The sequence below is a fragment of the Gavialis gangeticus genome, unplaced genomic scaffold, assembly GCF_001723915.1.
Source record: "Gavialis gangeticus isolate Ggan-Ray unplaced genomic scaffold, GavGan_comp1, whole genome shotgun sequence".
In the NCBI taxonomy this organism is placed as follows: domain Eukaryota; kingdom Metazoa; phylum Chordata; order Crocodylia; family Gavialidae; genus Gavialis; species Gavialis gangeticus.
The window spans coordinates 84,228,671-84,240,596 of NW_017729022.1; the positions used below are offsets into that span (position 1 = coordinate 84,228,671).

The following is an 11,926-nucleotide window of genomic DNA, read 5'->3' on the forward strand; positions in this document are numbered from 1 at the left end:
TGTTTACTGTTACAGGCATAACCCCCCCCCCCACAGGCAGGGGGCTACAAGCTTCGCCATAAATCTGGCTACCCCATCACCCCCAGTAAGCCTGGGACACCTGCCCCGGTTCCCCTGCAAGGAAGTGACATGGAAGGTTTCTGCTTTCTCAGTCCTGTGGGACTCTGGTTTCTGTAGGCAGTAGATCTTTGGGCAATATTGGGGTTGCATCCCAGAGCAGCCCCATTGCCCTGAATGGGTTTGGGAGCGGGGTGGACAGGGATGAGAGCAGTGCAGTTTGGGCTGCCTGGAGAACTGACTAGACACTAGGCCTGGAATGTTGTGTTTGCACATAACATTGAGCCAATTCAAGGAGGACTGGCTCAACATGGTATGTGATTTTCCTGGTCTGCTTTTGAAACATTTCAGGAAGTTTAAACTGGACTAAAGTGGTAAATTCATCTAGACCCTTGGGGTTTAAAGTGTATTTAGAATGTTCTGAGTGTTATATCTGCCCACAGTCACAGTGTGGCCAAAAGAAAAGGCACAAATGCCCTTTCTTTCCCAGGACAGCTAGAATGAAGACCATGTCCCCTTTGCTGTGCAGGTGGAGTGAAGGAATCACAAACAGTATTAATATTAATCACAGTACATAATCACCAAAGCTGGAGAGATTGGTGAGAGATTACCCATGGATCCTCTCTACTCAGTCAGAGTTCAAGAACAGTCATTTTATACACTCATCCCCAAGTGTCTGAAATTAAAGAAACACGTGTCCCCTCCTCGCTACAGACAGATGGGAGGAATGCACTCAAGCATGTGGAATAAATTGTGGCCAGATTAAATCATCCTCCTTAATCAACAGATTTATATTTTTCCCAGGGCTGAAATAGTAAAATGATATGCATCTTATCAAATTTGTTGATATATTACTTTAAAATCTTGTTTAGTCTGGCTATAACTTTGGTATAAGCTGACACAAGCTTTTAAAAGAAATGCGATTCCTTTTAAACTAGCATTTAACTTTACAATTGTGGTATCTCTCTTTGAATGTTGTGTCAGAGTTACACTTAGGGGGGGCTGGGGAGAGAGGCTGCTGCTGGATCTTGTAAGGAATGCTATGAGCGTGTGTTCTTGCTTGAAGGGAACTTGGCTGTATGAAATAGCAAAAATAATTACATTGCTTCATAACTGAACATGTCTTATTATTTATCTGATCCTGCTTGCATGGGCCTGCTTTATGTGGGAGGATGCTTGCTTCTTTGTGTTCTTTTCTTGGCCAATTTCACTGATGTAGAGCAAGGAAGAAAGACCGTGCACTGAGATGCTATTACTGAATCTTCCTTTAGTTTCTTGTGAGCATAGTCCTCAGTGGTTTATGCTGTATGACTTATTTTCAGTGCCTAAACAACAGCACAGTTCCACAATTCCAATGAGCCTATAGTTCAAAACTATAGTTCCAATGAACTATTAGTTCAAAAACTCAATACTGTATTCACTTCTTGTATTGTAGATGTATATTAAGATGGTCCTAAAGTCCTGTTTCACAATTTTCAGAGTTTAAAGGTTTATAGAAATTGTTAAAAGGGATTCAAAATAATATGCACTTCCTTTGTCTTGGTCAGAAGAGCTTGCTTCTTAAAAAGCTAAGCAGGTAGTGCAATTTTGCTCTGTATGAATCCTTGGCAGCTGCTAAATAGCATTTTGGAGAAATTGTAGGTAACTTCAACACAGAGTTTCCAAGACTATTCTGTCTCTCTCTTTACCACCAACTGAAGAACTTATGCTCTCATGAATTATATACTATAGTCTTGTTTCCACTGAAACAATACCTATTAACTGTAACACAAAAAGTAAGACAACGCAACTTGACTGTGGCACACAAAATGTGATAAGGCTTCGCTACTCAAATCACAATAGACCATTGCAAGCCACATAATCTGTTTCCCAGTGGACATTTGTCTTTCCCTTTTGTATTTTAATTTTATTTTTAATTAACTTATTAAATATAGGTATTCAGTTAAATTTCTGGAAAGCTGTAGTATGGTTACAGTTTTTACAATTTTCTGTATATATTAACAGAATCTATTGACGTGCTAATGACAAAATTCAAAATCCTAGTAATTTTTTTCACAGTCTTTTCCTGTAATCCCAATCTACCTACCTTTCAATTTTACCCCATTTAAAAAGATTTCTCTTGCACAGATATTTATATTGGAAAGAATCACGAAACTCAGGTAGTAGTTTATTTGTGCTGAAGGAATGAACACCATCGTATTTAAATTTTTCTTTGTCCCTCATAATTTTTTATGTCAGATTATATCCCATTTTGGGCTTTTGGTATTGTGAGAGGTCTGGCCCTCAAGGGTTAAAAGGCCAAATTGACCATTTTGAAACCAGGAAATGTATTTTTAATTCCTATTTTTATTAAACAATAGAATAGAGCATAACATTTCAAATCCAAGTAAGACAATTATTCTGAATTTATGGATGTTTCTTGGTTATATCACTCTTATCAGTGAAATTGACATTGGGTATCTGTGGAAAAAAAGTTATTAGCATTTATTATATAGGGAAACAATAATGAACCTGTAGGGCCTCTGTCTGTACAGGGATCTCCAAAATGCCATCTTGATTTTTCCTGTTCAACAATGTTGGAGAAAACTGTCAAAGATGAGCCCGTTTAATCATTATTGTTTTTAGATTGCACCTTATATGGAATTTGTGGTAGGTTAGAATTAAGACAACATCAGAATGGGATACAGATGCTTTTTTCTTTTTCTTTGGGAAAAAGTTCTAGTATCAAAACTGGGTTTCCTTTCTAGTTTTGATTTGATAAAACCTGCAGCCTTATTCCACTTAATGTTGTCATTTTGACCCTTCCTAACAGACATGTATCATCCTCAGCAGGGGATATAGTTCTACTTAAATACATCCTTTTTTAACCACTAAGGAAAAAGTAAAGCCTGGGAGTCTAAGAAGCCTACCAGGGTTCTAAAGCTACCATGTAGTCAAAAACCACATTTTCAGAAATATTAGAAGTATTATTCTTGAAGTTGACATTCTAGTGTGGTACCAGAAATATCGGAAGTTGATTTATTTTTCTTCCAAAAATATTGGTTATATGTGAGAGAAATTACCTCAGCAGAACTTGCCTGTAAGTGGACTGGTGTAATCTAATTAGGACACACATTTTGTGAATTGGATGTTTGCAGACCTTTGGTCCTTTGTATCTCTGAAGAATTGTATGCGTCTGTGTGTGTGTATCCATCTTTAACTAATGCTGTTACTTGTTTTACCCTGTTTTCTTGAGCAGTGTTATCTTTGGATATTATTCTCACGAACCCTTTCTCTAACTCTTTCTCTTTCGCATCTCCTTCCTGGATTTGCTGCTTTCTTCAGCCTCACCTCAAGGTCAGTATCCACCTTAAACAAGGGTTTTTATTAGACATCTGTGTTTTAATTTAACATTGAGATCTAATTAAAGACCAGAAATCATATAACATAATCCATAAAGCAGAGGACCAAGAGTCTGGTCCATTTTAGGCAACAGGGTGTGGTAGCTTGGCAGGTTAAGGAATCTGTTTTAGAAAAACACAAGAATTGGACTTGATCATCTGACACAATTCTTTATTTTAAAGCCAGTGTATGTTAAGGGACATCAAAGATTGTAATGCACCAAGGACATGAAATTTGGAAGAAGGAGATGAATTGGTACCAATATCTTCAGGTTATGTGGTTCCAGGAATGGAAAAACTTTACGGAGGCAAACAAACTACATTAAGACACTTTGTTTTGATTTTCTTGGTTTTCTGTTATTTTGGGACGGAAAAGCATTGACTAGTGATCATGGTCTCTGATTCATATTAAATGTAAGATCAGTGTATTAATTGAGTGGGCATATTTTGATAAAAGAGAGTGTGGCTGAGACTTGGCTCTGTGGTGCTGCAGAACCCAATGTAGGGTAGTTGGTTCTTGTTGACTAGTCATTCTGGCATAACAAAAAAAAAGGGCTGGAAGTTAGCCAGACAGCCTAAAATTACAAATTAGGTAAAACATTTTAAGAGTGTGGATGATTAATAGAGCTGTGCAAAGCTTCAGTCCCCGATTCGATTCAGCGGAGGTTTGGCCTGATTTGGTAGCTGAATCTCCAAATCTGAATTCAATCAGAGGACCCTTTAATCTCTCTGAATCGATTTGGAGAGATTCAGACAGATTTGGCGATTTGGACATAGACACAGCTTTAAATGTTTTTTCTACATACTTCTAGGTAGCAGGGGCTCTGAATGCTGTAGTGCTGGGGCAGATGCAGCGTTCCACAGAATCATGGGGGGCTCACCAGCATGCTTGCCAGCAGACCCAGAAGTGGACCAGAAGTACTTCCGGGTCCACTGGGGAGTGTGCTGGGGCCCTCCCCCATATCCCCCCAGCTCGGCGACTGGTGCCTCCTGGGTTGGGGGGTGGGGGGCGGCACCTGGGCTCCCCCTGCAGCTGATTATCAGGGTGGGGGGCCCCCTGCGTGCTCCTCAGCAGACCCAGAAGTGGACTGGTCTACTTCTGGGTTCTCTGCCAAGCATGCTGGAAAGCCCCCCCATGCTGCTGTGGGACACTCCATCCGCCCCAGCACCACAGCGATCACGAGCTGCACCTGCTACCTCAAGGTATGTAGAAAAAACTTTTAAAGTTGTGCCTGTGTCCAAATTGCTGATTCACTGAATCAGCATCCAATTTTCAGATTTGGATTCGGCCAAATTAGGGACAGTGATCCAAATCAACGGATTGAATCACTGTCCCTGATTCGGGCCAAATCCAAATCTAATAGGGCCCATTTTGCACACCCGTAATGATTAACCAACATCTGCCCTCTGAAAATGGTAGAAACAAACTACCAGAGGAACCAATGATTGGAAATCTTTAAATCAAGACTGGATACTTTTCTGGAAGGTAGGCTTAAGCAAAAACAAGTTAGTGTGTTTAAATACAAGAACAACAGGATGAAATTCTATGACCTGTATTGTAAGGAAGGTAAGACGCTTGGCCTCTTTAAAATTTAATTTATTTTGGATCCTTGTCTTTCTTGGCTGGTGAAATCCCGCTGGAAAATACTGATAAAAATTGTCAGAGACTCTTTTGAAGCAAATAGAGATCCTGGTGTTCTCTGTTTTTAAAATCACAAATTCTCTGATTAAGCCCCCTCCCCCCCCTAAAATTCTTTGATTAAAACCCTAAAATCTGTGATTTTTCGTGATTAAAATGAAATGCCACTATATATATAGGTATCAGTGGAACACAGTATTTTATTGATACATTTACAATTTTAAAGCAATTTGGAAGCCTACCAGTGCCTCAGTCACCATAATAAAATAATATTCTAAATATTTATAAATAATAATAATATTATAATAATATTCTAAATACCTATAAATTCTGGCGTTTGATTTTTGAGTTTTTTATCATGGAAAATCAGAGCTCCCCCTGCCCCCTTCACTTATCGGGACACAGACGCAGCTATCCTTGCCCCCACTGCTTTGTGATGCTGAACAGCCCTCTTGTACCAGTGCCCTGCCAATGCCATTGCCCTTCACTCATGACCTCCCAGCCCTGCTGGTACTCCTCACTCCCCACCCACAGAGCCCCCTGCTGGTGCCCCTCACTCGCCAACCATGGCCCTCTGGGCCTGCTGGGCAGCCTGCCCCTGCCTCGCACACAAAACTGGTGGGCATGTGCTCTCCATACCCCCTGGGAGTGCATGCAGTGGCGGGCAGCCAGCCCCTCCCCTCTCCTGCCCACCAGATGAGCTGTCCGTGGTTCCATACCATTCTCTGGCTGGGGCCTGCAGCCACACATTCCAGCCCCGGACCCCAAGCCCCACATGCCACCCCAGCTGGACAGGAGCTCCAGCCCTGACCAACTCACTCCCTCCTTCACTGTGGGGGCCTCAATGTCCCTCAGCCCCCTACACCAGACTTACCTTCAGGGTGCTGCTCTCCAGGCTGTCTGGCAGCCATGTGCATGTGTACTTGCACACATGCACATGGCGCCCACAGTGATCGCCCTTCTCCAGCTCCCTCAGCAGAGAGTTCAGCCTGCAAAGGGACACCCCTCTCCCCCCCTTTCCAATGTTTTTATCTTTTAAAGGAGAAAATCTGGGTTTTACCATGTTTTTTCATGGTGAATGGAAAACCCAGATCCCTGATGATAACTGATGTATGCTCCTGCATAGCAGCTCCCCTTCCCTTTTTAAAACAGCTAAAAAGTAGGTTTGTCCATAGCTTTGGTGGCTTTGTTTTGCCAGATCCCTTATATATTTTTAAATATATTTCATTACTTAGCTTACTGTTGTTAATTGCATCATACAAAAAAAGTATCTTTCTCTGAATACCATGTTTTAAACTCAAAGCATTTCTGGTGGAAAATAGCTTTAGTTTCCTTTTAGTGTTGTAGTTCTTTTCATTTACACCAAAGGGAATGTGTTTTTCTGAAACAGAATTTGATATATGCAAAGCACATGAGGTGCAAGCCCAGTAAGAATAGTGTGCATTTTTAAAGACTTCCAAACTACTCAAGCCACAGTGTGCCTTTTTGTAATCAACATGAAGACCCTAAGTTTTCAGCAGATGGATTGATTCATTAACTCTCTGGTTGATAAAGTCTGGTGTTCAAAGTAGAGCATATTTCTGTAACCTCCACCCTTGGAGTAACTTCTCACTGTTCTAGAACCTAATGTTTTGTGTAAAGAAAAACTTAGGTGAATACTAATACCTACGGTTATATTAAATAGTATAAATGTTTATATGGCCCCTGGCAGATATGACACTTAAGACGTGATTAACCAGTTAATCATGTCTTAAGTAGTAATCTGGCCACACATTAATGCAAGTAATGGTGCAATAAAACAAGGAATAAGCCACAAAGTTATTACAAAAAATAAATGTAATAACTTTGTGGCTGGTTCCCATCACATCTTAAATTGAACATGTGGCCAGGTATCAACTGATTGGGGCTTCCAGCCTCAGGGACTCAGGGACCCCTGAGGCTGGAAGTGGCAGTCATCTGATCATGGTCCCAGGCTTCCTCTGTACCAGCCATATGGTGTGATTGGGATTTGATTCCCCAATCACACCTTCTGCCATGCATATGTAGCATGGCAGGAGGTATAATAGTTAGAATTGTGAATTAGATCCCATATTGCCTTTTAACTGAATATCTTCCAGGGGCCTAAGAGACAGGCAATTTATATACTTAAGAGCATGAATCAATCTATGATAAGAAAGAAAGTTGAGGTCAGTACATTTACTTATGTGTATCTCTAGTGTCCTAAGGGCTTGATTCTGGTGGAGGTCCATGAACAGTACTGCAGTACAAATTTTAAGTAATAATAGAACTCTGTAATTAATAGTTCTTAGATTTTTTTTTCGATTTAAAATAATCATAAAGGATATTTGCATATTAAATAGCTGGTGGTTGCATAAAAGTGTGTGTCCATGGGAGTTCACATATTGAAACTTGTTTCTTCTTTCAGCAAACTCAGATTTGTTAGAAGTTCTAGTTTTATCGATTGAAGATTTTTTTGTGCAACCCTGAGGACTAGAGACATAATTTTTTACAGATTAGTGAGATTTTGGAGGATAAGATGGTGCCTTTTAAAAAAACAAAACCCTGCATGTGTGCCCTTGCCCGGAGTGTGCAGACTACAGATGGTGGCTCTGGAACAAGCTGCCCCATGCCACATTCATGGCAGCTCCGGAGCAGCCCCCTGTGCTGCTCTGCCATGTGTGCTGCTGGTCTCCATGCAGACTGGTACAAGCCATGTGGGCAGGGGCGGCTGGGAAATGAAGTCCCCGGATGACCAGCAGCCCAGAAGTTCTCCATCCCTGCTTTAAAAGCTGGCCCCAGTCAACAATACATTGACTGGTCAAAGACACTGGTGCTTGCACCTGATCCTTCGGCAGTACTTTAACTCACTATTGGAAACTCCAGCTTTGACTCCTGGTGCAACCTGTCCCTGGCTTTGATGTCCACCTTACCTGGAATGCCAGTCTCGACTCCTGGCTTACCATAACCCTGGTCTTTACTCTTGCCTCCCCATGAACCCTGTTTCTGGACTTCACCTGATTACAAGGTGACCTTCCCCAGCTGCCCACAGCCCCAGTGCCTGATGCCTTTCAATTCTCAGTAACAGAAACATTATTCTAACCTATCACAAATCGTGGTTTCCCAGTCATCTGATACTGTTTTCTTATGACTTCCCCATTGCCTTGTTATTAACAATCTGGTTCTGTGCAGCATTGATGAGTTCCTTTTCTTTTTGTATCATTGTTCTGTGTTTTTTTAATATATTCACAAAGCTTACAGTCTTCCTTTGGTATTTGAAATGTAGCTTTAGAGGCATATATGCATTCAGGCAATCCCCCCATAGATATATCAACTGTATTCTTTGCATTCCAAATAAGTCTGTGTGGAAAGATTTAGAAGCAGAGGAGTTTCTTTTAAATTTTTTGAGAGAAAAATTGGCAAATCACACTGTTTTCTTTTACCATGTTTATACAGAATCTTCATTTGAATTACAGCATATCTTTTTATTAGCGTATCCAAAAGTAAGCAAATTATCTGGAACGGCACCATGAAAAGAAGAATTGAAGTTATTATCAAACTTCAAGAGCCACTAAAGGTTTTGGTGATCCCTGATGTGTCATATTACAGTTGATCAAAGAAATATAGCTGAAAGGTTACTTTTCATCCTTAGTGAGTAATTTATGCGTATTTAATAAGAAAAATAGGCAGCTTTTTTTCTCTCAAAGACATACAAGTCTGGTAAGTCAATGTTTGCAGTTGCCAAGGTAATTTAAGGTTAAGAGTAAACAGACTAGCTTCTATAATGTATGTTGAAATTGTTAGTTGAGTAAGAAATTATGCTTACAACAACTTCTGATACAAATGCTTGCTCCTGGCAAGTGGCATCTCATCACCAACTGTTTTATCAGTGTCTAGACTTAATAATATCATAATTATTAGGCACACTGTATTAATAAGATTTTGTTTCCTTATCCAATTTAATTTTTTTTGTTGGGGGGGGGGTGATCTCAGGCAAGTACAAACAGTCAAAAAACCTGAGGCTGAATTGATTCAGTTTTTGCAGGTTAATTTAAACTGCAAAGATTAAAGAAACAACTAGATAGACATTTACTTTTGATTCAGGAAATGCAGTCACATACCTGCAGTGGCTCAGGCCAGAAGCCAGAGGGTGCTAGAGCATGGCTGTCTGGCATGTAGCCAGCATGGGCTCTGTGTTTGCTTCCTCTTCTTGCTGCCCTAGAGGTCTCTGGGATTTGCAGTCCAGAATCACAACGACAGGACACTACATGGTTGCTCATCACTTTCTCTTCCTGCTTCTAGGTGCCTCTTGGATTTGTAGTCCATAGTTGTAGCCAGCAGTAAGATTTTAACAAGGCAGGGCAGCTCTGTACTTGGGGGAAGGGACATTTAAAGCTCCTCCCTCGCCCCAGATCACTGCCAGGATTTGCTGGTGGGGGAGGGAGGGGCAAGCCTTGCCCTCCTCTCCCCTCCCTTCCTACCCCAAACCCTTCTCTGCTGGAGCAGACAGCTCAGCCCAGGACTGGAAAACATGCTGGGATGCTTAAGGACTGATTTAACTTGAACCAGGAAGGGGTGTGGGACAGAAGTTTCATAAACTGGTTTGACCCAAATCAGTTAAGTCTGATACTATATTCAACCAGGTTTATCTTAAATCAGTTTCAGCCATTTTGAAACTGGTTTATGTGCACTGAACTTCTATTCTGTTACAGGTTTAAACCAGTTTCTGATCTCTTAAACCAGTTTGTATAACTTCTGCCCCTAGCTTCAATGTTCATGCTCTTTATCAATCTACAAATCCACCCAGCTTGGCATCATCTGCAAATTTGCTAAGATTGCACTGTTAATAAGAGATCAGATCATACTGTAAGATTTCAGTCTAGTTCTCACTACCCTCATGGGACCCCTTTTTTGAGCCCATGGCATCTTTCTTCCTAGCACATTTGTCAATGACATTACTATTGCTGGTTGGCTTCACCTTAGTTGGAGGCCCTTGTGGTAGATTTTCCCTCACCACCCGGTTTTCCATGCAAGTGAAATCCTAATGGCTGGTGCCCCATATTACTTACCACTGGGACACAGTATCTATAAGGATTTACTCCGGATTCCTGGTAAAGAGAGAATGGCACCTAAGCTCCTAAATTAATCTTCTGATATTTCTTCTACATCCCCATACATTCAGGATGGAATATTTATTCTATCCCCAAATATAAAAGACACTGTCAACTGGATTTCTGTTTACAAAGGCTTAAACCAGTTGTCATTTTCCCCTTCATCAGGCTGGGACTTGAATCTAGCTTTAATTATTTTTGTTGGTCTATCCAATAAGGCTGCTTGTACACATGACAGGGGTTTAGTCCCCTAAATTGAAATGATGTGTTTTTAACTGTGATAATTTAAAACCCACTGTTTCAATTCAGGGACTTCCATCACTATTACAATGAAGGGCCCAATCCTTTTTTTTTTTTTTTCCGGTCGTGCCTGTCCATGTCTTCCATGGCTGGTGGGGAGCTGCCAGTGGGCTGAGTGGCTCCTGAGCTGCAGGAGGTCCCAGTCCTTCCCTCTGCAGTGGCGGCGCCCCCTGTGGCTACCTGGGTGGGCTGTTAAGGGGTGCTGCCACCATGGAGGGAAGGTCCAGGGCCTGTCTGCAGCCTAGGGCCCACTGGCAACTCTCCCCCTGCCATGGGAGACGGGCAGGCTCCATGGGGAGAAAAAAAAAGGGTCAGGGCCTTTTTCACTCCCTCCCCCCCACCCTCACCAGAGCCTGCCTGCACAAGCTGCCCCTGGGCTGTGCAGCCCCTGAGCTGCAAGGGCGGAGGGACAATGCTTCTCTCTGGGAGAGGCCCACTGGGGCTCCTGGGCATGGTTCTAGCTGCACGCCACTAGAAACCCACCAGGCGCTGCTCCCCATACAGGCTTGGGAAAGGGTTGGATCCAATGGGTGCTGCCCATGAGCTGGGGCAGCACCCATGCAGCTATCAGCCTGCCCAGGGGCCTCTCCCAGAGGGAAGGATTGCACAACCCACTCCACAGCTCAGGGGCTGCATGGCCCAGTAGCAGCTTGCAAAAGCAGGCTCTGCTGAAGAAAAAAAAAGTGGCAAAGGGCCTGATCCTCCCCACTCCCCCACGGAGCCTGCCCATGTCTCCCATGGCTGCGGGGGTGAGCTGCTGGCAGACCCTGGGCTATGGGGGACCTTAGACCAGGGTCGGGCAATTATTTCGGGTGGAGGGCCGCTTACCCAGTTTTGGCAGGCTGTCGAGAGCTGCATGGGTAGCCCCCCACCATGACAGGTGCTCTGCACCTTGACAGGTGCCCCGCCCCCTGGTCACCATCTTGGGACCAATGTCCCAGGGCCAGCACCTGTGGGGCCCAGAGTGGGGCGCAGGCTGGCAGGGGTCTGTGGAACTGGGCTGGGCTGCACCAGCACGGAGAGGGGGGAGCTGGCCTGGCTCCATAGAGCCCCTGCCAGCTGGGACTCTGCGCTCCTGCCACCTTGCTCTGGGCCCTGCCGAAACTGACCCCGGGGCACCGGTGGGGGCCCCGTGCTCCTGCTGGCTCCCTGCCCACTCCCTCCTAGTGCCCTCCAGACCTGCTGTACAGGCGGGGGGCAGCACACAGCCCCAAACCCATGCTTGCTGGCAAAGAAGCAGCTGGTGCTGAGCATGAGGAAAAGTGGTCCCTTGCCTGCCCAATGGCCGGTGCTCCCTGCTGCAGCCACTCGCAGCCCACGTGGGGCTGTCTGGAGCAGGCACAGGCAGCCCCATGTGGGCTGCAAGCGGCTACAGTGCAGGGCACCGGCCACGGGGTGAGCGAGGGGCTGCTTTTCCCTGCGCTCAGCACCAGCTTGTAACC

The 11,926-nt window shown here is 43.7% G+C and overlaps 1 protein-coding gene across 6 annotated transcripts in view; it reads left to right on the plus strand.

Annotated features, from left to right (window-relative positions):
• Positions 1-11,926, plus strand: part of ERC1 (ELKS/RAB6-interacting/CAST family member 1) — a 539,371-nt gene that overhangs the window by 235,780 nt on the left and 291,665 nt on the right. For 4 of the 6 annotated variants that reach the window (XM_019515527.1, XM_019515529.1, XM_019515530.1 and 1 more), the window contains exon 11: positions 3,382-3,393. The exons of the other annotated variants lie outside the window; for them this stretch is intronic. In XM_019515527.1, coding sequence (XP_019371072.1) covers positions 3,382-3,393 — 12 coding nt within the window. The remainder of the gene's footprint in view (positions 1-3,381; positions 3,394-11,926) is intronic. 6 annotated transcript variants of the gene reach the window in all.